The sequence below is a fragment of the Gracilinanus agilis genome, chromosome 4, assembly GCF_016433145.1.
Source record: "Gracilinanus agilis isolate LMUSP501 chromosome 4, AgileGrace, whole genome shotgun sequence".
In the NCBI taxonomy this organism is placed as follows: domain Eukaryota; kingdom Metazoa; phylum Chordata; class Mammalia; order Didelphimorphia; family Didelphidae; genus Gracilinanus; species Gracilinanus agilis.
In genome coordinates this window covers 28,284,578-28,309,612 of record NC_058133.1, presented here as the reverse complement: position 1 = coordinate 28,309,612, position 25,035 = coordinate 28,284,578, and the positions used below count along the sequence as shown (strand labels likewise).

Sequence of the window (25,035 nt, the reverse complement as noted above, 5' to 3'; positions counted from 1 at the left end):
TGGGGTAATGCAAGGATTTCACAGGCGGCTTGAAGTTGCAGTTTGGGCACGGGACCTTGAAAAGGTTTGCCAATGTTGCCCTAGAGCAGTGATGGGAAAACTACAGGCCATGGGCCAAATGCGGCCCCCTGAAATGTTCTCTCTGGCCGTGGGACATTATTCCTAATCTGACGAATGCAACGAAACTTCAAAAGAGTTGCCTTAAAAACAGACTGATAGATGAGCATTTCCTTTCCTTTGGCCCCCCTCTTTAAAAAGTTTGCCCATCACTGCCCTAGAGCATTTGGAGAGGCTGTCAGACCTGTACGTTGCAAGGATCACACTGGCAGCTCTATAAGGAATGGCTAGGAGATGAGAGAGGCTGCAGATTAGGAGAAGTTACTAGAATAGTCCAAGGGATAGGTGAGGGAGTGATAGACAACTAAATTTGGAGGCCACAGGAATAGAGAAAAGGACAGATTGGAGAGCTGCTGTAGATGTAGAACTGAAAAGACTTGGCAAGTGACTAGATGTGGGGTTGAGGGAAAATAAAGAATTTAGGATGACTTCAAGGTTGTGTGCTAGGTTGCCTGGGAAAAGGGACCCTCAACATTATAGAGAAACATTTTTGGGGGAGAAAACAAGTTGTTTTGGGCATGCTGAGTTTAAAAAACCCACAGTATATCCTGCTGGAGATGCTTACTAAGCACCTGAAGAGCTATCTTTCATTAAAGGCTTTTGAATTCTGTAGCATAAATATAATGGCCCTTATTTTATAGAAGAGGCAGCATGATAACTAAGTAAGAAACACCCAGGGAAGACACTTAACCTCTAGGTCCCAAGCAACTCCTGAACTAGCTGGTACGGTGGAAAGAACTCTGGCTGTAGGGTGAATCTTGGCTCTGTGTGTCAAGTCAATTTGTGTGGTCAAGTCAATTTTCCTCTCTAACCCTCAGTTCTTTTATCTGTAAAATGAGATGGTTCAACCAGATGGCCTCTAAGATCCCCTTCAGCTTGATCTCAGATTCCATAATGACAACAGTATTTGTTTGGTATCTCTTACCTAGCATGCATGTGGATAAAATAGAGCAATGGCCTGTCAGTCCCAATTACAGGGACAGAGATGGCCCTGCCTTTTAGGAATTATTTGGAAAAGTCAACAAGGCAAGAGAACAGAGGCATTTCCCAAGTGGGTTTAACTGCTGCTCTGATTTGAGTAGGGAATGGAGACAAGATGGAAATAGAAATGTCTATGTAGATGGATCTTAAAAAAAGAATATACTAATTCTTCAACAATGTATTCCATTTGAAAACACTGATTAAACCCTTACTGTCAGGGGCAAAGCCTGGTGCTCTGGCCTGGACCTACAGAAGTAGAAGGCATTTACTATGTGCAGGGCCCTGGACTTGATCCTCTGGGAGATTGATGCAAAGGGGACTTAGTACTAGTTTCTTCTCCCAAGGAGTTCACAGTCTAAGTAATAATATCTGACATTTCCAGAGTTGGTTAAAGTTTTTATCATCTTATTTAAGTCTCATGATAATCCTGTGAGAAAGGGACTGTAGCTTTCATTAACTCCACTGTACAAGTGAGGACACTTAAATGTAGCTTTTATTAATGCTTAAGTTTCCTCACCTGTAAAATGGAGTTAATAAAAGCTGGGTTTGGAGAACATTCCTCAAGGTTGCCCTCCACCAGGGGAATTTTTTAGGCAAAAGAAACTCCCACACCTAGTCAAGGTTCAGGAAGACTGGAAGGAGAGACTACCCCAATGAAATAGTTGGATCCTGGAAAGATTGAGAAGTTACCCAATTAACCCTTTTGGGTTTTTTCCCAAGTAGCAGTTGGTTTTTTTTGTTCATCTTTTCAGCATGGAGCTAACTAAGGGGATGAAACTGATCAAACAGCCCAAAACACATCCATCTGAATGAGTACCACCTCCTCTTGGTTGTGCAGTGAATATAGCCTGGAGTTAGGAAGACCTGAGTTCAAATCAGGCCTCAGATAATACTTCTGTGTGACCCTGAGCAAGTCATTTAGCCTTTCTTTGCCTCAGTTGCCTCAACTTGTAAAAAGGGGATAACTACACCTACCTTACAAGGTTGTAAGGATCAAATGAAATAATAATTGTAAAGCCGCTATGGCTTATAAAGCCATGGTGCCTGGTGCTTTATAAATGCAAATTCCCTTTCCCTTCTCCTTCCTACTCCTTAAGAACCTTAGGTCAAATTTCTTGGGAGTGATTATGTGTGTGTGAGGGAGCAGCAAGCAAGATCTGATGAAGTAAGTCAGAGGCTTTTAGGCCAACCTACACACCAAAAGAATTTCCATTTCAACATCCCTGACAAGTGGCCATTGGCCAGGGGTGGGCGTGGGGCATCCTCAGGCTTGTCAGTGTGTTCCTTTCTCCAGTCACATATGGGTAATGGCCCTGAACAGGAGCCCAGCCCCTCAGGTACCATACTTGGCTTTAAATAACTTCACAGACTGAAACCACATAGAGGAGGGTGTAGAAGCTGAGAAACAGAATAATGACAGAATGAAAGGTACCCAAAGGCCTGGTAAGTCTCTACCCCTCTACTGAAACATACTCAATGCCTTCTGTGGACATCTTTGTGCTAAGGAAAACAAGTCTAAATGACTGCCAAAACTTTCAAAGATCCTGAAAATTGAATATAGTAACAGTCAGAAATGAGAAATTTCTAAAAATGTATTCTGAAATACAATGGCTTTTAGCAGCTGCTTTGCTAAGGGCAGAGCACAGAGGCAGTGAAAAAGGCAGCAGGCAATGTGGGCACTTTCCCCACCAAGTGCTCTCCAATTCAATCAGTTGGAAGCGGTTTTCATTAAGATGGATTGAGTGTGGCATCGTGAGAAACACTTTATCAAATGTAGTGTTTTACTTAGTGATTATCTCTATACCAGTTGATGAAGCTCCCCAAATCCTTTGTAATCCCACCACTCCAATAAACATTTAATGAGTATAGAAGTTCAAAAAGCCGAGCAGAGGATTTAAACCTTCAATCTTGTTTTTATTTACTCTTGGAACTCAATTTCTCACTTGAAGTGAAGAATGCTGGTACTCAAAGCTCATCTGTTGCCCTGGTAAAACTCATGCGCCTCCCACGGTTTAAATTAAACATTGGATATTAAGGGGAATGGAAAACAAATTTTAACTTTCCATTTCAGCAAAATGTCACAGTATCGGTCACTTTCACTTCAAGACTCCTGATCAGCAGTAGAAATTAACTTTTCCTCAATATGCTCCATTCATGAGTTTTCCAGAAAGAAAATAGGAAAGGCTTGTTCTTAGTTTTTAAGACATGAAGATGAAGGAGAAATTCAAGAAATTCAAGATTCAGTAATTTGGCAAAATAGCAATAATCATGTTATCAGTAGATAATCACATCCTACCATCCCAGCCAATCAGTAGGCATCTATCAAGTGCTTACTATGTGCCAGGCCTAGTCCTAGGGCCTAGGGATACAGAGACAAAAACAAAAGAGTCTCTTCCCTTGAGGCACATACATTGTACCATGGGAAAAACCCTGTATAAAACTACAAGGGAATGCTGGGAGAAGACACTCAGGCTAGACTGCACGGACAAGGTACCTAAGGTGAGCATGGAAGGGAGCCAGATTTCTAGGAGCAGAGTAGGGAGGGCAATCTGGACAGGGGAACTGTCCATGAAGAAGCATAGTGGCACAGCTTTGTGTGATGGTATCTTATGCCCCTACTTAACTTATGGCTCCTTTCCCAGTGCACAAAGGTACTTGATAAAAATAGGATAAATGTTTGTTGAATGAATGAATATCAGTCACTACAGACTGTAAAATAGTTACTGGGTAGAAGAAAATGAGCAACACACATTATGGGTTCTTAAAGCCTAGTATACACACTGAACTTGTCAGAGGACTTGTGTTCAAGTTTCTTCTCTGCAATTCACTAGCAGTGAGATTAAAGGCACTTGACTTCCCTCACAGCCTCAGTTTCTCCATCTGTAAAATGGGAACAATCATACTTGCACTATATACCATACAAGAAAACACTGTTGTGTGAGATGTGTTCTTTCCCTCTCTCTCTCCCCAACCCCCTCCAATATATATCTATGAGAGGGATGCTGTTGGGAAATATCTGGCCTGTGCCCTAGCTGATCTTTTGATAAATGCAAAGGAAACCACTCTGGCCCTAAGAGGACTAACTAAAGGCCTGGATTCAAGAACTGCCTCTATTTTGGAGATAGGACATCAGGAACTTCTTTGGGGCTTGGCTTTCTCTCTTCAAAATGAAGAGGCCAGACAAGATGATTTTCTAGATTTCTTCAAGCACTAATGCATATGAGTCTGGAAACAACTTTGCCAGCCAATTTGTCATTGTATTGGATAATTATGAATCACACAAAATAAATTGTGGCTCAATTCCCTTATAAGCAGAATAAGGAAATGGGTCTAAATGGCCAAGCCTTACTTTTGATGAGAGGAACTGAGGGAAGAATGGCAACAGCAACTAGGGTTTGGCCAGGAAAGTTTCCTAGTGATGAATGGCTCACCTCCTAAGGTAGCTTTCAGATGGGATGTGAAGGTGTCATTTTATCATCTCTAAAACAAATGGTCTCCATTCAGTCTTTTTTTTTTTAATTAAAAGAAATTTTTTTTAACCCTTACCTTCCATCTTGGTGTAAGGGCTAGGCAATGGGGGTTAAGTGACTTGCCCAGGGTCACACAGCTGAGAAGTGTCTGAGGCCAGATTTGAACCCAGGACCTCCTGTCTCTAGACTTGGCTCTCAATCTACTGAGCTACCCAGCTGTCCCTCCATTCAGTCTTAAATATTCTTTCCAGCTCAAACATTTAATTCTACTGAGCAATGGCAAAGATTTTCATCTGTCAAATAGCCCAAAGCTCATGAGCACAGAAGAAGCAATCAAGTAGCAGTCAAGCTGCTGCTAACAGTTACAGCATGCTTCCCAAAATCTGGCTTAGCTGGTCAGCATAGTGGACAAGGGGTCGGTTAAGTGGGTTAAGTTTCAAGCTTTAGTTCTTCCTTGAATTCATGAAGTCCAAGCAAGTTCCTGCCCCTGGGCCTTAGCTCTCTCCCCATAAGTTGCATGGGTAGGAGAGATTCTGCATCTTTTATAGCTCTTGGTGCTTTTCAGTTATGTGATTTAAAAGTAAGGCAGTAAGCGCACACATAGGACAGTTCTGCACTAGGAAGGTTTACTGCTGGGCACTCTTTGAGATGCTGTTTAAGGGGAGGGAGCTTCTGAACTCTGCCTTGGAAGCCTTCCTGGTATTTTCATGCTACCACTGGAAAGGCTCAGAGCTAGGCCTTGGCCTTTCCCAGTGCCTGGCACATTGAAGGGGCATCATCAAAATTTGCTGAATGACTGCTGAAAACCTGCCAGCATGACAGGCAGGCCTAAAATTCTAGTGTCTTGTTCTTTGAAGAGAGTGTAGGCAAGACACTCTTTTAGGGCCTATAGTCATTCTCTTAATTGCCTTTTTTGTAATATCACTTGATGAACAGATTTTCATTTCCATTTGTAACGAACTTACTCAATTTTATGTTGCAAAGTAAACAACCTGGAGACAGGGGACTGAAGGAAACTCAGGGCCAACCTTAGATACAGGGATTAGCCTGAAAGCTGCCAGACCTTTAAAACACCCAGCAGGTCCTTCTGTTTCTGGTATACCTACTGGGAACTCCAGGCTACTGGAGGTCTTAAGTATAGAATGGATAATCAAAAGATGGGAGGATATGGAGTTGGAATGGACATCCCCCTGAGTTTCCCTTATCCTTCGTGACCATCCTCCTAAACTCTTTATCCTAAAGAAGAGGAAACTGCAGAACAAAGAGAAGGATGCTCAACCTCTCAAGTCAGGGCCCTTTCCCCTACATTGTGGTTGTGCAGGTTTTTTCTCAAGCATGGAGACACTTGACCAAATTCAATGCTCATGAAATCTCTTCTAGCACTGAAATTCTATAATTGTTCTGAACTATTTACTCCAATTGAAGTATGTTCATTTTTGCAGAATTATTTTTAAGAAATGCCTCTCTCATTTTATAATCTCCAACTCAAAGGCCCTTCTAGGAGAAATGAACTTTTTCAACAGCCTGGTTTTCCTGTACTAAAGTAGAAACTTTCATAATGTGTCTCAACAAGAAATGAATAGGGAAATAAATGAGAGATCTTAAAACAGGACACAACAAAATCTGATTCAGAAAAAAAGTTTTAAGTAGTTTTAAGTAGAAAAAAAATCAAGTAGAGATTATATTCAATTGGTAGATATTAAAATCATCGCTTACAGGATCTGAAAACAAAATTGGTCGTCTCATTTATTCCCAGGACAAGAGACACTTTTCTGGGTTTCTCCTTTCCTCAGTAACGCCATACACAGTCATTGCTCTGTTTTTTACTATGGCTTACCCTCTTCAAGGTCAACTTTAAAAATCTGTCTTTGAAAATGTATCATTAGTCCTAAGGCCACAATGTGGAGATAGGTGAGAAGAATGGATAGGCTAACAAACTCAGATCTTCTGGTTTGGAGGGTATATCCTAGCTCTGAGCCAAGATTCCTGTTTATGGGGTAACCCCGGGCCACAGACAGTCCTTCTCATGTGACAGTGTCCCAGAGTTCACTTACATCTCGGGCTTTCCCATAGAAGGCTTCTTGGAAAGCAGCCTCTAGTGATCCAATAAAATAAACAGGATGGCAGTCTCCATATCTAGGGAAAAAATAAATACAATGAATCACAATGGATTTTATATTGGCTTTGATATTTCACAACTAAACGTTTAATGTTTTATTTAAAGAAATACAAGGTAAGGGGGAGCAAAGTGGCTCACAAGATAGAGAGCCAGGCCTGGAGATAAAAGGTCCCGGGTACAAATGTGGTCTCAGATACTTCCTAGCTGTGTGACCCTTGGCAAAGCCATTAAAACCCAATTGTCTAGCCTTCACCCCTCTTCTGTCTTGGAAATGACACTACGTATCTATTCTAAGAATTGATAAAAGGTTTTTCATTTCACCTGACCCTCTGCCCAGCAGCCCATTGGGAGTGCACATGGGGGTAAGGTGGGTGACTCACAGGGGGAAGAGCTTGAGGGGAGCAGAGCCCTTGGGTCACTCCTTTCCACCTTACTACACTCACTAAGGATATTCCTCAATTCACCCAGACCTCAGCCCAGTAGCCCAATAGGAGTGCTTTCTCTCTCCCCTGTGTGTGGGGTAAGGGAGGGTGGGGCATACCAAGCAAGTGGAGGGAAGGGGCATGGCATGAGATCTGGGGTGGTGGGGCCCAGTACTCCTTCTCTAAAACGATTGCCATTACTGTCTTAGAGAGTCAAATTTCAAATATCTACCTACACCTTCAATTAAACTTCATTTATGTTCAGTATTCCAACACTTTCAGAGAGAGTAGGGCACTTTGAAGTCAGTAATCCAACAAAGAAAAGGGATGTATATCAGACTGACATTTTTAAAATGCAGAAGAGAGGCAGCTCTGATACACCCCAGCCGGAGATGCTTGGAAAGTCACACAGCCCATCAGGACTTCAGGGAAGTCTCTGAGGCTGTCCATGCACATTTCTAAGAAAGGGCTAACCTACATTGGAGAGGGATATTCCCTACTCAGAAGTTCTCTAGCCCAGTGAAATTCCAGGGCTGGCCTAAGAAAAAGAGCTCTTCTTGGGCTAAAAGTACTTTAAAGATGGAGTATCACTGATTCTCTTTATGATAAATTAAAGGCCCACAGGGTGTAAATAGGAGTCTCTTTACTCTTCAGTCTTATTTAGGGCTCATAGTGAAACACTGGGCTAGGAGTAAAGAACCTTGAGTTCTGGCTCTGGCTGGGTTGGGAACACCAGGGAAGCCTCTGTAAAGTTCCTTTTGCTTTCTGACATAAAGCTTTGGACTCCATAAAATGAAAGGGATGGATGAAGCCATCTGAGGTTCCTTCTAACTCAAATGAATCTATTTAGTGGCTCAATTATTATTTCTTAATTTTCTTAAATAATCAATGAAAATTGAACTTCAGGGAAAATATACTATTTTAAAGCATAAGACAGAGATTATAGTTTACATGAACAATTTCTAAAGATTTTCATGATTTTACCAGTTTTTAAGTTTTATTTGTACTATTCTTACCTTGAAAAAAACCAACCCTAAATAAACATATCCTTTTATGAGTGGAGGGGCTGCAGTAGGAGGCAGTAGGAAGTATAGCCATGCCAGAATATCACTAAACTTTGCTAAGTAGGAAAATATCTGCCATTAAGGCCCTAGAGCAGTGATGGGCAAACTTTTTAAAGAGGGGGCCAAAGGAAAGGAAATGCTCATCTGTCGGTCTGTTTCTAAGGCAATTCTTTCAAAGTTTCATTGTATCATATCCTATTCATTGTATTCGTTAGATTAGGAATAATGTCCCTCCGATGGATAGAACATTTCAGGGGGCCACATCTGGCCCACTGGCCTTAGTTTGCCCATTACCGCCCTAGAGGATGCTTCAGTGTCAGGAATCTATGAATTTGTATAGAAACTCAACCTTGGGACCATTAAAAGTCTTCTTGACAGTTGTCTATGATGGAAAGAGACCTGGCTACCACAGCATTGTAATAGAAATATACATCAAGCTTATATGTTACTGATTTAATCCTACCTTGAAGAAAACTCTGCTGTAAATTGTAATAAGGCATCCCCTTCATTTTCTGCATTTTCTGGCACTAATTAAAAACAAAAAGCACAAAAACACACACAGATAACATCTAACCCCACATTTAAGAAACACATTACTGAACAAGCAGGAAACAAATGAAAGATTGGCACCTGCACCATGGCTTCTGGGAGAATTTCACCTACTAATGGCCTGTGCACACATTACGTGATTTTGGCAAAACAAAATGAACAGAAACCTTAGGGAACAATGAACATTCTGCCAGTCCTTTTGATGATACTCCAAGGAGTATACAAAAATGGTTGCCAGTTATCACTCAGGATTTTTGGCATTTTTCTTAAAAAAGCTGAAACATAGTTTGTAATTAAATTACATTTATAAGAATGGGGGGTGGAGGTGGGGAGAAAAGTCACATTTATTGAAAATGCCAAGTAAATGTATGCTTGTAATAATCTTGGCAGGAATTCAGAAACAGAATGGTAATCCTTGCCACCACAGTTTTTCCATTTTATGAATCTTCACGTTACCTCTATCTACCCATGGGGAGTGGGTATGTTATGAGGAAGAGGAGAAAGGTGGCACAAGTTAGCTTGCCTTAGGCTGGTTATGATAGAAAAGTAATGTCAGACTTCTTCACACTGCTCACTGGCCAGGGGGACCCACCAGAACCTGCTGCTGCTCTTCATTAACCAGGAGAATCTAAGCATGAGACTCAAGTCTTGTCAGCAGCAGCATGATATCCAGAGCACAAGGTTCTTTTGTATTTTTTTGGAGTCATTAGGACTCCAGAGGAGCGTGGATGTCAACTCTGGAGGACCTATTGTAGTTACTTTAGACCACTCCCTCAGGATCTGAGCACAATGGGCAGTAGAGACTATCAGACCCTTCTTGTTTGCCGTTTTGGATGGGCCTGTGTGCCAAAAACTCACTGATTCAAAGCTGGGCCCCAGAGTTATCAATACTCACTCATTGGTGATTTTCTCAATGCGGAGGATGCAATACCGAACATCTCTCCATCGTCCACCCCAAATTCAGGAGCATCTTCGAAGTCATCGCCGTCACTGTCACTAACCATGTGAACATCGGTGCATTGCTATTCAAGGAAAGGAGGGATGAGGTTTAGATTCCCCTCAGCAAGTCAAATGTAGACAGAGCCTCCCTCACAGAACACCGGTGCTTTCCTTAAATACTCTTCCCCTAGAGAGCCTGTCTATCTCTTATGCTCCTAAACTGTAAGTTTTCTTAAGGCAGGTGCTTCCCTTGAGGGAAAAACTTTGTGGATGCTGGTGGGATTAACCACAGAAGGTAGGCAATACTAACAGAATTTTAGAGTATGCTTCCCTAGAAGTGATTTTAGAAAAATCAGGTGAGGGAATAAGAAGACAGGTAGTAAGAAGTCAGCCCTAGTAAGGAGGACTGAAAGAAACAGGTGTAGAAGGCAGGTATGTTCTCTCCAGCCTCCCAAGGAACAAAAGTCTTTGGCAGTTTACTCCTACCCTCAAGGCCCACCAAAATTTGGCATCAGGCCTTTTATGTTCATTCACTTTTTAGGCCAAGAAAGGGCCCATGCCCTGAGTGTTTGTTCCCTCCTCCCTCTCCCTCCCACATTGTGTAGAACTATTTTTGAACTTTTGTTGAGACTTTTCCCTGTCCCTAGAATGTTCTTAATTAACCACACAATCAATCCACAGTCAAATGTTCTCTATGTGTTAAAGGATAGAGGCACAAAGACAGGGAAAAGCAGCCCCTCCCTTCAGGGAGGCCACAGTGTAATGGGGGAGACAACACATCAGGCACACAAACGTACAATGAAGAGTCACATCCTTCATGGAGTTGACATACCACTGGGGGATAGAATATGTTTCGAGATAAGAACATGAAGGACATATATCATAACATATCATGACTTGGAGGAGAAGAGACTAAGAAGTATCACCTCTTGCAGGAAAGTGAGGTCCTTAAGAGCAAAGGTGAGGAGGGAGAGCACTGAGGGTTGGCAATGGGACATGAAGAGTAGACCAAAGTGTTTTTTCTCTCTCTGGTATCTTTAACAGTTGATTGTGAATTCCATTTTGATCCCTGAATGTCCTCAGATAAAAGCATCATCTTGATTTATAACACTAATTTGCTATCCCTTTGAGCTGCCTCTTTTGAATCTCTTTTCTCCCAGAGTGATACTCCAGCCATGTGGTTCATCGGATGAGGAAGCCAAATGTGCCCCTAGTTTTAGGATCCCCAGATGGCCCATTACTCACGCCCCCAAACAGAGACTTCTGCACTTTCTTGTTGGATCATCCTGTGGATTGTCACTTGTGACCTGTGGCCCTGTGAGGGCAGATAAGTCGCCTGGATGTAGCCAAAATCAAAGCAGCACCAAATCTACACGGATCATTCTTCATGCTTACCTAAATCTTCAGCTCTTTGTCGTTTTTAGCAATGTCCCTGGAGAAATCGCTGACCTGCCCTGGACCTTAGTTCTCTTCTCTGAGAAATCACAATAGGCTCCAGAAGAGGTAGCATCTACTCAACTCTAAACTCTATGATCCTGGGGCAGTCAAGTGTCCATCTTCAATTTGGAAAAGCAGTCAACTAAGCATTCCAAATTCAATCCACCACGCGTTCACACAGTTGTTCTGCAATGTTACCTTCATAAAGCCCAGAATCTTGGAATCTTCTCAGCAACTCTGATCTCTTCAAAGGGAGGCATCCAAAAGCAGATTTGGGGGAGTCTCTCAACAAATTTCATGATACACAGGAGCTCCAAGGCTCTTCTAGGCAGTTACTAGGCCAAGGAAAGCATATTCTAAAACATGAGATAAATAATCTCATTTATTGATGCTTACTGTGGAGAACAAGGAATTTCTCAGTTCCATCTCCATAGGTTCTAAGGAGGACAGCTCAGTCCACCTTTAAAATAAAGTCCAGGTTCTTACATTCCATTTGGGATGTTGAGATTCAAAGATTATCAAGAAGAGACCAGATTTGTGATTTCACTGGGATTGAGAACTCTGGGATGAAAAGACAATCGACCAATATCTATCAGTATATCCTCTGCTGTCTCTAGTCTTGGAGAGGGGATACAAGCTTGGACCGATTAAGAGTCACACAGTTAGCATGTATCAGAGGTGAAACTTGAATTCAGAATTTCCTGACTCTGAACCTCCATGTATTAAGTGAAGCTGTCTCTCAATATCATACAGAAAGCCTGCATAGATACATTACCAGAGAAAACATACAATCTAATGATAAAGAAACAGCATGAAATACTTTCAGTTCCACAAATACCTGTGTAATATTTGCCTCTTATGTTTAGGGTACTGTTTTAGGGGCTGGGGAAACACACACACACAAAAATACCTGCCTTGAAGGGTCTTACATTCTATTGGGTATACGTTTATACAAATAAATAGAGGCAATGTAATTTTAAGAAGGGGAGCGGGGTACAGAGATGTACTCCTATAGGAAGTGGTACTTGATCAGACTCTGAAGAAAGATTCTGAAAGGTAAAGATGAGCAAGGTCATTCCAGATAACAGAGAAGAGCGTGCTATCTGCTCAGCTTGTCTTAAAAGGCTGACCTCTTTCTACTCCACACACAGGCTTCATTCTGGCCCTCCTAGCCATTGCTTTCATGAGACATTCCATCTCCTGACTGCCTTTATTTAAGTGATCTCTCATGTCTGCAATATACCCCACACCCTTTCCACTTTGGCCTTAGATAATCCACAGCTACCATTAAAGGTAGGCTTATGGGCTACCTGGGACAAGAAGATTTTCCAGGTGCCCCCCAAGAAGACTTATGACATTACTCTGCATATGTATTGCATTTGCTTCTCAGAATAGTCCATGGGCTACTCAACTGTTTTTTGTGTTATAGAGGACCTCTTTTAAGATATGCAGGGAAAGACTATGGATCTGTTTTTCAGAATCATTCTTTTAAATAATTGAAGGAAATGCTCAGTTTCATTAAAAGTTAGTGAAAATAAAGATTTTTCCCCCCACTCAGGTTTACAGACCCTCTGAGATCTACCCATGGGTCCCTGGACCCCAGCTCTAGAAGAATGGGAGCTTTCCAAAGGTGAATACCATACTGGTTTTGTTTTGACCCACTGAGTGCTTGGCATAGTGACTGGCACATGATAGGTACCAAATAAATGTGCGTTGTACTGAATCACACTGCACTGTGAAAATGCAAGGAGGTAGAAACTAGAATGCCAAGGAAGCACTTGTCAAAATCTGGTCATATAGGGCATCTGAAGATGGATGGCAAGAAGCCTTTAATACCCAGCTAAGGGTTGGTACTTAATCTTAGTGTCCAGAAAGAGATGATGGAGTTTTTTGTTTTTTGGTTTTTTTTTTGGTGCAAGAGAATGATATGATCAGACTCAAGTCTTAAGAAAATTATTTTGGAAGCTGTGTACTAACCTGAATTTAATTTGTCTTCTAAAATTTTTTCATTCTCTATGCAACCCAAAATGTCAATTTTTAAAGATAATAAGAAATGTCATGATTGGACTATGGAATTATTAATATTTGAAAAAAATCATTCAACTCCTCCTGGAAAAAGCATCAGACTACATATCAGCTGACTCATTTTCTAGTTTGGATTCTTTCAAAAGCTGGTTGCATGACCTTGGTTAAATGATCTTTGTGATATGTTGCTATAATCTTTATTATATGTTGCTATAATATCCTTGCTAGTATTTTATTTGAAATTTTGATATCAATATTTATTAGTAAAACTGGTCAATAGTTTACTTTCTCTGTTTTTGTTTTTCCTGGCTTAGGTATCAATACCATATTAATGTCATTAAATTATTTGGTAGGATTCTTGTTTATTTTTCCAAAGAGTTTATGTAGTATTGGAATTAATTGTTTTTTACATGTTTGGTGGAATTCACTTGTGAATCCATCTGGTCCTGGGAATTTTTTCTTAGGAGCTATAAATGGACTTGTTCTATCTCTTTTTCTAAGATAGGGATATTGAAATATTCCATTTTCTCTTCTGTTAATCTGCATAATTTACATGTTTATAAAAATTCATCCATTTCACTTAGACTGCTAGATTTATTGGTGTATAGTTGGGCAAAATAACTCCAAATGAGTGCTTTAATTTTGTCTTATCTTCATTGATGGTTTTTTCACCCTTTTCATTTTTGATACTTGTAGCTTGGTTTTCTTCTTTTGTTTTTAATCAAATTAACCAATGGTTTATCTAATTTATTATTGTCTCCCCCCTGCCCCATAAAACCAGCTTCTAGTTTTATTTATTAGTTCAATGGTTGTCTTACTTTCTATTTTATTTTGATTTTCAGGACTTCCAATTTGATGTTTAATTGAAGATTTTAAATTTGTACTTTTCCTACCATTTTTAGTTACACGTCCAATTCATTGATTTGTTTTTTCTATGTCTTACTGATTTAAATACTTAGAGAGAAATTTTTTCCTAAGTACTACTTTGGCTGTATTGCATATATTTTGGTATGTTATCTCATTGCTGTCATTTTCTTTTAATGAAATTATTGTTTCTATGATTTTTCTTTGACCTCTCTTATTTATTCATTCTTTAGGATTATATTTTTTAGTTCCCAAATAATTTTTGAACTATGTTTCTAAAGTCTTTAATTAAAGGTAATTTTTATTGCATTATGATCTGAAAAGGATGTATTTAATATTTCTGCTTTTCTACAATTGGTTGTGAAGATTTAAAGCCCTAGTTCCATGTTGGAGAACCTATGGCACACATGCCAGAGCATGCTGGAGGGGGCTCCATTCCCTCTTTCCATGCACCTGAGGACATTTCTCACAGGACCTGCCCCTCTGCCCAGCAGCCTAATGGGAGCTCTTCCTCCCTCCTCTGTCTGGGCTAAGGTAGGGGGCTTGCATGCAGCATGAAGTTTGCAGTTTGGATACTTGATCTCTAAGGTCTCTGAAGGGTTCACCATTACTGCCCTAGTTTACGGTCATTTTTTTTTGTGTAAGGTATATTTCTTTCTATTCCCATTCAACCTCCTACAGAGGTCTATTATAGATAAATGTTCTAAAATTCTATTCACTTCCTTAATTTCTTTCTTAGCTGGATATATCTAATTCTTAGAGGGAAAATTTGAGATCCCCTACTAGTAAAGTTTTGCAATTTCCTCTAACACATTTAAATTTTCCTTAACAATTTAGATGCTATATCATTTGCTTTCTATATACTTAGTATTGATATTACTTCGGTGTCTATGGTATCTTTCATTTCATTTGTTTATTTATTAAGCCCTTACCTTCTGTCTTGGAATCAATATTGCATATTGGTTCCAAGGCAGAAGAGCAGTAAGGGTTAGGAAATGGAGGTTAAGTGACTTGCCCAGGGTCACAGAGCTAGAAAGTGTCTGAGGCCAGATCATTTAATTTATTTTTTAAACCCTTACTTTCAGTCTTAGAATTAATACTTTTTATTGGTTCCAGGGCAGAGGAGCAATAAGGGCCAGGCAATGAGAGTTAAGTAATTTGCCTAGGGTCACATACATAGCTAGGAGTGTCTGAGGCCAGATTTGAATCCACAACCTTCTGGCTCCAGGCTTGGCTCTCAATCTATTGAGCCACCTAACTACCCTCTCTATGGTACCTTTTAGCAAAAAGTAGTTTTCTTACTTAGTTCTTTTAATTAGGGCTATTTTTGCTTTTGCTTTGTCTGAGATCATGATTTCTACCATTTTGTTGTTGTTTTTTTACTTCAGCTAAAGCATAATAGATTTTGCTCCAGCGCCATATCTGTGTGTATTGCTCTACTTCAAGTGAGTCTCTTGTAAAAAAACAAAACAAAGCAATATTGTATAGCATTCTGGTTTTTATTCTACTTTGTTATCTAGTTTTGTTTTATGGATGAATTCATCTCATTCATATTTACAGTAATGATCATTAACATGTATATGGTAGGACCCTTACTGCCAGAGGTTTGACCAGGCAGTGGTCTGCCCCAGGGGTCTCTTCTGCTTTCACACACCCCCTTTTCAATTTCACTTTTTTTTTTTAAACCCTTAACTTCTGTGTATTGGCTCCTAGGTAGAAGAGTGGTAAGGGTAGGCAATGGTGGTCAAGTGACTTGCCCAGGGTCACACAGCTGGGAAGTGTCTGAGGCTGGATTTGAACCCAGGACCTCCTGACCCTAGGCCTGACTCTCAATCCACTGAGCTACCCAGTTGCCCCTCAATTTCACTTTTTTTTTTTTAAACCCTTGTACTTCGGTGTATTGTCTCATAGGTGGAAGATTGGTAAGGGTGGGCAATGGGGGTCAAGTGACTTGCCCAAGGTCACACAGCTGGGAAGTGGCTGAGGCCAGGTTTGAACCTAGGACTTCCTGTCTCTAGGCCTGACTCTCACTCCACTGAGCTACCCAGCTGCCCCTCAATTTCACTTTTTAAAAAAGTGTTTGAATGTTATTTTTTTTTGGTAAGGAGGAGGCAGGAGAGGGAAGAGAGAGACAGAGTATACACACACACACACACGTATATACATATATATACATATATATATAGAAATAAATCCTCTGCGCTTACAGGAACCATACTATATTTTCCCTTCATCCCATTTTCCTCCTCTTTATCCTTCTCTCCCTCCTTTCACCTTGTTCCTCCTCAAAAGTGTTTTGCTTCTGAACACTGCCTCCCCCAATCAATCTTCCATTCTACAGGCTCCCCTTCTTTTATCCCTTTCCCTTCCTATTTCTTTGTAGGATAAGATAGATGTCTATATTCAACTGGGTGTATTATTCTGTGTCTCTGTGAGCTGACGCTGATGAGAGTAAGGTTCAAGCATTGCCCTACCCACCATATCTTCCCCACCACTGTAAAAGGCTCTTCCTATTGCTTTTATGTGAGGTAATTTATCCCATTCTACCTCTCCCTTCTCCTTTTCTCTAAGCCTATGTTGGTGAAGCCTTGGCATGGGTGCCCAGGCATACTGGAGCTGCTCTGTTCTGTTCCTCTTCTCCACAGTATCTGAAGACATTTTTCACATGTCCTATCCCTCTGCCTAGCAGCCAAATGCAAGAACCATCACCCTCTACTCTCTGGGGTAATGCGGGGCGTGGGGGGTGGGGGCTAATAGGCAGCTTGAAAGTGCAATTTGGGCACACAACTTTGAAAATGTTCACTAATGCTGCTCTAAGTACATCCCTCTGCCTCATTCCTTAATTTTTTTTGGGGGGGGAGGAGGAATGTCGTCCCATCATAGTTAACTTATATCCATGCCTTTTGTCTATGTATACACTTTTAAACTGTCCTAATAATGATAAAGTTCTTAGGAGTTTCAAGTATTAACTTCTTATGAAGGAATAGAAACAGTTTAGCCTTAATGAATCCCTTATGATTTCTCTTCCATGTTTACCTTTTTATGGGTCCCTTAAGTCTTGTATTTGAAAGGAAAATTTCTATTCACCTCTGGTCTTTTTCATCATGAATGTTTGAAAATTCTCTATTCCATTAAATATTAATTTTTTTTCTCTTAAGGATTATACTGTTTTGCTGGGTAGATGATTCTTGTTGAAGTCTTAGATCCTCTGCCTTCTGGAATATAATATTCCAAGCCTTTTGATCCTTTAATGTAGAAGCTGATGTCTTGTATAACCCAGACTGTGGCTCCATAGTTGAATTGTTTCTTTCTGACAGCTTGGAATATTTTCTCCTTGACTTGGGAGCTTTGGAATTTGGCTACAATATTCCTAGTTTTCATTTTGGAACTTTTTTTAGGAGATGATTAGTGGATTCTTTCAATTTCTATTTTACTCTCTGAATCTAAAATAGGACAGTTTTCCTTGACAATTTCTTAAAAAATGATGTCTAGGCTCTTTATTTGATCATGGTTGATCTGGTGGTACAATAATTCTTAAATTATCTCTTCTTAATCTAATATCTAGGTCAATTGTTTTCCCAATGAATTATTTCAAATTTTCTTCCATTTTTTTCATTCTTTAGATTTCATTTTATTATTTCCTGATATTTCATGGAATCATTAGCTTCCACTTGCCCAATTCTAATTTCTAAGGAAGGATTTTCTTCAATAAACTTTTGTACCTCCTTTTCCACGTGGTTAATTCTGCTTTTAAAGGAGTTTTATTCAGTGGATTTTGTGCCTCTTTTGTCATTGGCATTTTTTCTTTTTTAAAGTGTTAATTTATTCAGTATTTTTGGTGCTTCCTTTACCAAACTACTGACTCTTTTTTCATGAATTTCTTGCATCATTTACCTCTTTTCCCATTCTTTCCTCTACCTCTCTTATTTGACTTTTAAAATCCTTTTGAGCTCTTCTAGAAATTCTTTTTAGGATTGAGACCAATTCACATTTTTCTCTGAGGCTTTGACTATAACTGTTTTGACAATGCTGTCTTTTGAATTGCTGTTCCCCTTCACCATAGTAACTTTATATGTTAAGGTTCTTTTTTGTTGTTGCTTGCTCATTTTCCAGTCTATTTCTTGACTCTTAACTTTATGTTAAAGTTGGACTTTGTTCCTGGTGTGATAGAGACATGACCCCAAGCTTCAGGTTTTTCATGCTACTGTTTTCAGTGCTAGTTCTGAAAGGTCTCTAAGTTTCAGTTTTTCCAAAGTGGTAAGAACTAAGGAGAGATGCAGTCGCTGCTCTCCTAGCCTATTCTCTTGTCTGTGAGAGAACACAAGCACTCCTTTCTGCTTTGAATCTGTGTCTAGGGTCTCTTTTCTTGGTAGAGCTCCTCTTAGTCCTGGAACTGCAACCCAAAACTGTGACCCAGAACCACATGTAGGCAATGCAAAAGAATCCTGCACCCAGAGGCAGCAAAAGGTCCCTGGTAATCCCCTTCTGATCAGTTGTCTGACCCCTAAAACTGTCTGTGGGTTGATAGCTTTGAAAGACAACTTCAATTAAGTTGGCCCCAAGGTCTAATGTTGGCTTGCCAACACCTGTGTTATATTCTCACTCCAGTGAGACAGACCTTACCTGAAGACTTTTTAACTTGCCTTGGGAAGAAAAAATTGTTTCACTACATCATTTCACTGGTTCTATTGTTCCAGAATTCATTTTAAAGTTGTTTGGGAGCAGCCAGATGGTTCAGTAGATAGAAAGCCAGGCCTGGAGTCAGGAGGACCTGGGTTCAACTGGCTTCAGGCACTTTCTAGTTGGGTGACCCTGGGCAATCCACTTAACCCTCATTTCCTAGACCTTTATTGCTCTTCGGTTTTGGAACCCATACTTAGTATTGATTCTAAGACAGAATATAAGAGTTAAAAAAGAAAAAGAAAAGTCATTTGGAAGGGAACCTGAGAGAGCCCTGGTGAGTCTCTGTCTTCTCTGCAATCTTGGCACTGCCTCCATGAGCTCTTCATGTTCCAACAGATAATGACTGACTGATTAAGGGTCATGGATGCTAAAGAGATATTCCTACCTTGTATGGGGAGCTGGAAAAAATGAAGTCTCTGCCACCTCTAAGATTCTATCATTTGAACATTCTAAATTCAAGGCCTATATAAACCTTCTGTAAGGTATGTAGTAAATAATCTAATATGTAGGTAGCACAAGAATTAGACAGTAATCCCCAGTGTCTTACATAGGATCTGGCAGAAAGTTGGCTCTTAAAAGCCTATTGAACGAGTGAACAACATTCACTGATGGATATTTCTGGGTACTTACATGGCAGCTGATACTACCCTACTCTGGTAACTTCTTTCTCCCATGACCTTATGGCCTGAAAAGGCTAATAAAATAAAGTATTCTCCTCTATACCTCTCAAAGAAATGTGTAGTATAGTTAAGTCATGCTCTTGGCATGTAATACTCTGTATGTGTTACAGTAGACACTTAATAAACATTCAGAATTAAATGGAATGAAGAGGATATAATAGGACTTCACACATTCAGTAAAGCAGGTACACAGAGAAGGGCTCACTAGGTCCTGCTGGCTAATTGTGTATAGCCAGATGTTGCATGTACTGGATCACAGTTCTCTCTGTTTGTGTCTGTTTATACTTGAAACTCCATAAAGGCAGGGAACATTGTTTATTTAAATTCCCTAGCACACAGACTAGTATTCTACACAATATGATCTGTCTGAAGCATGAATGAAAGCTTAATATTTTTTATCAATGAATTCTCGTTGGTGAAGACTTTCAGTCTAACAAACCCTGAAAGGAACAGAGAAGGAAAGGCTGTAGATATAGAGAGAAACCAGGCACCTCTCACCTTGCAGAGAATTCTTTAATGGTTTTGAATAGCCATTAATCATTTTTTAGCTGGATCATTTAATATGATTGGCACTGAGTAGATACTTAACCTCCTTGAGCTGTATTCAGCAAAGGAGAGAAAAACAGCAGGAAATACTTGGGCTCCTCGGAATGAAAGCATTATTGCTGGAAAATTCTGCTAAAAGGGTGAAAAAAAAATAGTAAAGGGGTAGTGGGAGAATAAATTTTTCTCCCAGAGCAGTCTCCTGTGTATTTAAAAAAAATTTTTTTATTGTAAATGTAACCATTTATGTTATTTATTATAAATTATGTATTTATTATAAATGTAACCATTTATTATAAATATAACCAGCATCAACAAACACAATCCTTTTCAGACACAATGAAGGATACAAAAACAGGGTTAGTGCTTAAACCAGGAACTATAAATAACAATGAGAATGAGGACTCTTTGGGCATCTTTCTCTCCAGGTCCTACCTCTTGAGTCTCAATACCTGACCCTAACCCCTCAAATTTCCATAATATTTAGAGCTGGAACACCTTAGAACTTGGTCCCTCCTCCATTTCATAGATGAAAAAATTAAGGCTCAGAGAACAGAAGGGACTTGGTCCTATAGGTGACACAAGGAGCAAGGAGACGAGCCAAGACTTCTGAGAGTCCGATCTAGCACTTTTTGCTTGTAAGCATTATAAACATTACCTTTTTTATTTATCAGTTATAGCTATATACCCAAATGAAACTATAATCCCAACCCACTGCATGCCTCATGCCCATCTTCCTAGAAGTTTTCTACTTGCCCTCCTCTTTCTCCTGGCACTGTGAGGATACCAGAGGGCTCTTGGGCTGGTCACTGGCAAACTTCCCCTCTTGCTACATGACCAACCTCTCTTCTGTTTCAGTGACAAAGAAATAAATACCATGTTATAGCTGGGAGTTCAAACATTCACCAGAATCCTTTTCTCAACCTAATAAAAATGAGGCCAAGCAATCTTTGGGTACCATATTCAGAGGTGAAAAAGGAGAATCAAAGCCTTCATTATAAGCTAGTCTTCACATTGGAAGTCTATGTTTTAGCTCCTACTTCCTAGGGTACCCTGACCCCCTGTTCCTTGCCCTGGCTGGCCAAGAGGGCAGCCTTACCTCTTCTGACTCTTCCCGGGCTTGTGCTGGTGAAGACCTTCTCCCCACTGTGAGCTGGTGACAAGGGTAGGTGAGCCCTGCTGCAACGAGGCACATCTGCAAACAGAAGCAGTCACTAGTGAGTGGAGATCTTTCAGACAACTCCTATTGTAATGCTGGGAGATATATCTAGGAATCCTGAGCAGGGCATGCATTCAAGGGTTTTGTAGGGGAAAAGAACCAGAGAAATCATTCTATAGGCCAGGAAATGAAGCCCAGAGAGAACCAATACGGTCAGGGTCACGACTCTAGAGCAAGTGTTTCCCTTTTCTATCTTTCCAAGAACATGATGAGATGATGAAATGGCCCCACAGGGAATAAGAAAACCCCAAAGGGGCCCTGCTTGCAGGACAGAACTTGCTGAGCTTTAAGACCCATTTTCTTTACAGATACCCTGGAAGGTCAAGAGGGTAGAAATTAAAACTTTTCTTTTACAGAGGAGAAAAACGAATCTCAGAGAGGTAGATGGACTTGCATAAGTTCACAAAGGTGGCAAGATGCAAAACTGATTTTTGCATATAGGTTTTTGGATTTAATTTATTATTAACATATACCAATTAATAGTATGCCAATTTAATATAATAACAGTTCTATCAGCAGTGTCCTCATTTTTCTTTTTTACTCTTTTTTTAAACCCTCACCTTTCCACCTTAGAATCAATACAATGTATTGATTCCAAGGCAGAAGACTGAAAAGGGCTAGGCAATGGGAGTTAAATGACTTGCTCAGGGTCATACAGCCTCATTTTTCTAACATTTACCAAGAGGTGTGCCTCAAGAAGGAAGGCCAACTGGGGTGGGCCTACAAGAAACCAAGTAACAGGTCTAAAATAAATGGAATATATGGTCTTGCATTACTGCATTTATTTATGTAGTCCATACTTGTGATTTTAATGGTGTAGGAAACTGGTAAGTGAAGAAAGTCCATCCAATGCAGGTTAGTTTGTCAAGAAGCATTCATAAAGAGCTTACTACAGTGCCTAGTACTGGGTTAAATATAGGCAAAAAGAAAGACCAGTCCTTGCCCTTAAATAGTTTACATTCAAATGCTAAAGACAACATATAAAAGGAAAGTGAAAGGGTAGCCAGGAGAGGAAGATATGAGGGTGGATCAACAATAGGTCTGGAATTTCCCAATTAACTGTTGGTCATCTTAATGCTCAGCCTCTCCATTTCTCACCCCACTCAGTCTTGACTGGCCAGAGTTCTTCATAACTAACCCCACATTGCCTGCTGTTCTCTAGTTATCTTCATGACCATGTGACCACATTGTGCACTTCTAAATCTTGGAACAACAATCAAATGAACACCATCACACCTGGAAAGGACATGTTAGGGAATTTCCTATGGTTTCACTCATCATTCTTATGACTTCCAGATCAAATCACACCCCTCTTTGGACAAAACTTCCTTATGTGGGCTGTCTTCTGGCCGTAAAATCCTTGGAGGGCAGGAAACTGTCTTTTTTCCTTCTTTTTTTCCTTTTTTCCTTTCTTTAAAAATCGATTAGTTTATTACACTAAAATTCCCAGGTTACTCCTCCCTTTCCTCCCCACATCATTTGACAAAAAAAAAAAAGTGCGTGTATACTATATACTATGTCTTGCTTGTTTTAATTTATCATTCTTTCTTTGGAGGTGGACATATACAAGTCATTTTTCAAACAATATTTCTGTTGCTGTATGTAATGTTCTCTTAGTTTTGCTTGTTTCACCCTTCATCTTTTCATGAAGGTCTTTCCATTAAAAAAATTTTAACCTGCTCATCATTTCTTATGGCACAACAATATTCCATTACAACCATATGTCAGTCACATCTTATTTAGCCATTCTTCAACTGAGGGGCATCCCATCATTTTCCAGTTGTTTGCCACCATAATGAGAGCCCCTATAAATATTTTAGAACATATAAGTTCTTTTCCTTTTTCCCTGATCACCTTAGGAAATAAATGTAATAGTAGTATTTCTATGTCAAAAGGTATACACAATTTTATAACTCTTTGAGCATAATTCCAGTTTGCTCTTCAAAATGGTTGGATCAGTTCACACAATATTGTATTTTGTCCCTATTTTCCCACATCTGCTCTGACATTTGCCATTTTGCTATTTTATCATTTTACTCTATTTGATAGATGCGAGATATCTCAGAGTTTTGATCTGCATTTCTCTATTCAATAATGATTTAGAACATCTTTTCATAAAGTTATACATAGCTTTGACTTCTTCTTCCAAAATCTCTCTGCTCATATCTTTTGACCATTTGTCAATTGGGGAATGGCTCATATTCTTCTAATTTGAAAAAAGTTCCTTATCTTTTTCAAATATTAGACCTCTATCTAAGAAATTATTTATATAATTTCCCCTCCAATTTACTGCTTTCCTTCTATTCTTGGTTACATTAGTTTTATCTGTACAACCCATTTTTAATTTAATGTACTCAAAATTATCCATTTTACATCTCACAATTCTTCTCCTCTCCATAAACATGATAGATAATATGTTCCTTGGTCATGAATCCATTTTGACCTGTCTTGGTAAATGGTGTAAAATATTGGTCTATATCTAGTTTCTGTGAGACTGCTTCCAAGTTTTCCCAACAATTTTTACCAAATAGTGAATTCTTATCTCCAAAACTTGGGCCTTAACTTTTGTCCAACTCAAGATAACTATAATATTTTATATCTGTTTGTTGTATGTTTGTCATTCTCTACTGATCTCTTTTCTATTTCTTAGCCAATACTAGATAGTTTTGATAATTACTGCTTTATATTGCAGTTTAAAATCTGGTTCTGCTAGACCTCCTTCCTTTATGCCTTTCCCCATTAATTTCTTTGATATTACTGAACTTTTATTCTTCTAAATTAATTTAATTTTTACTTTTTCTAGTCCAATAGGATAATTTTTTGACAATTTAAGTGGCATGTCTATAGTGACCCAGTGTCATTGGCTTCCCTTACACTCTATATCTTGACTCTTCCTCCATGCATGGTATCTTCTCCCTCTTCATCTCAGTACTCTAGTTTCACCAGCATCAAGTGTCTGCAAAAGTCCTATTTTCTACAGGAAGCCTTCTTGATCCCTCTTAATTCTTGTGCCTTCCCTTGGTTATTATTTCCAATTTGTCATATTGTATATGTGTGTGTGTATATATAGTTTGCACATTAGTTGTTTGCATACTGTCTTCCCCACATAGACTGTGAGTAACTTGAGAGAAGAGACTAATTTTTTGCCTTTCTTTGTATCTCTTAAGGCTTTGCACAATACTTAGCACATAGTAAGCTCTTAATACTTCTTGACTGACTAGCTGAGTGGTCATCTAGCTGTTGCCTGAAAACCTCAAATAAGGAGAAATCCATGACCTCTTGAGGAGCTCATTCTATTTAAAAACACAAAACCCTTACCTGGGATGGTACCTCAATCACTGAACAAATTTTGGTATATGATAGTGATAGAATACTACTGTGCTATAAAGGAATGATGAACAAGGATGATTTCAGAAAGAACTGGAAAGATCTACATGAACTGATGCAGAATGAAATAAGCAGAACCAGGAGAATATTTTACACAGTAACTACAATATTGTGGGGTGATCAAATGTGATAGAATTGCTACTACCAGCTGGGATAATTCTGAGGGGCTTATGAGAAAGAATGCTATCCACTTCTAGAGAAAGAACTGTTGGAGTAGAAATGCAGATAAAAACATATGATTTATCATTTTTATTTGGGTATGTGATTTGAGGTTTTGGTTTTATAAGATTATTCTCTAATAAAAATGAATAATATGGAAATATGTTTTGAGTGATAATACATACATAACCCAGTGGAATTGCTTATCAACTCCAGGAGGCAGGAGGGAAGAAGGGAGGGAGACAAAATGAATCATGTAACTTTGGAAAACTTATGTGTAAACTTGTTATTGGAATAAAAATAAAGATTAAAAAAAAAACAACAACCTCTTACCTTCTGTCTTAGAATCAAAACTAAGTATCAATTCCAAGGCAGAA

General features: G+C 39.4%; 1 protein-coding gene across 1 annotated transcript in view; it reads right to left on the bottom strand.

Moving 5' to 3' along the window:
* Positions 1-25,035, bottom strand: part of FAF1 (Fas associated factor 1) — a 433,472-nt gene that overhangs the window by 106,318 nt on the left and 302,119 nt on the right. Inside the window, exons 9-12 of the mRNA XM_044674693.1 lie at positions 20,993-21,088; positions 9,618-9,744; positions 8,637-8,700; positions 6,623-6,704 (exon numbers count right to left, since the gene is read on the bottom strand). Coding sequence (XP_044530628.1) covers positions 6,623-6,704; positions 8,637-8,700; positions 9,618-9,744; positions 20,993-21,088 — 369 coding nt within the window. The remainder of the gene's footprint in view (positions 1-6,622; positions 6,705-8,636; positions 8,701-9,617; positions 9,745-20,992; positions 21,089-25,035) is intronic.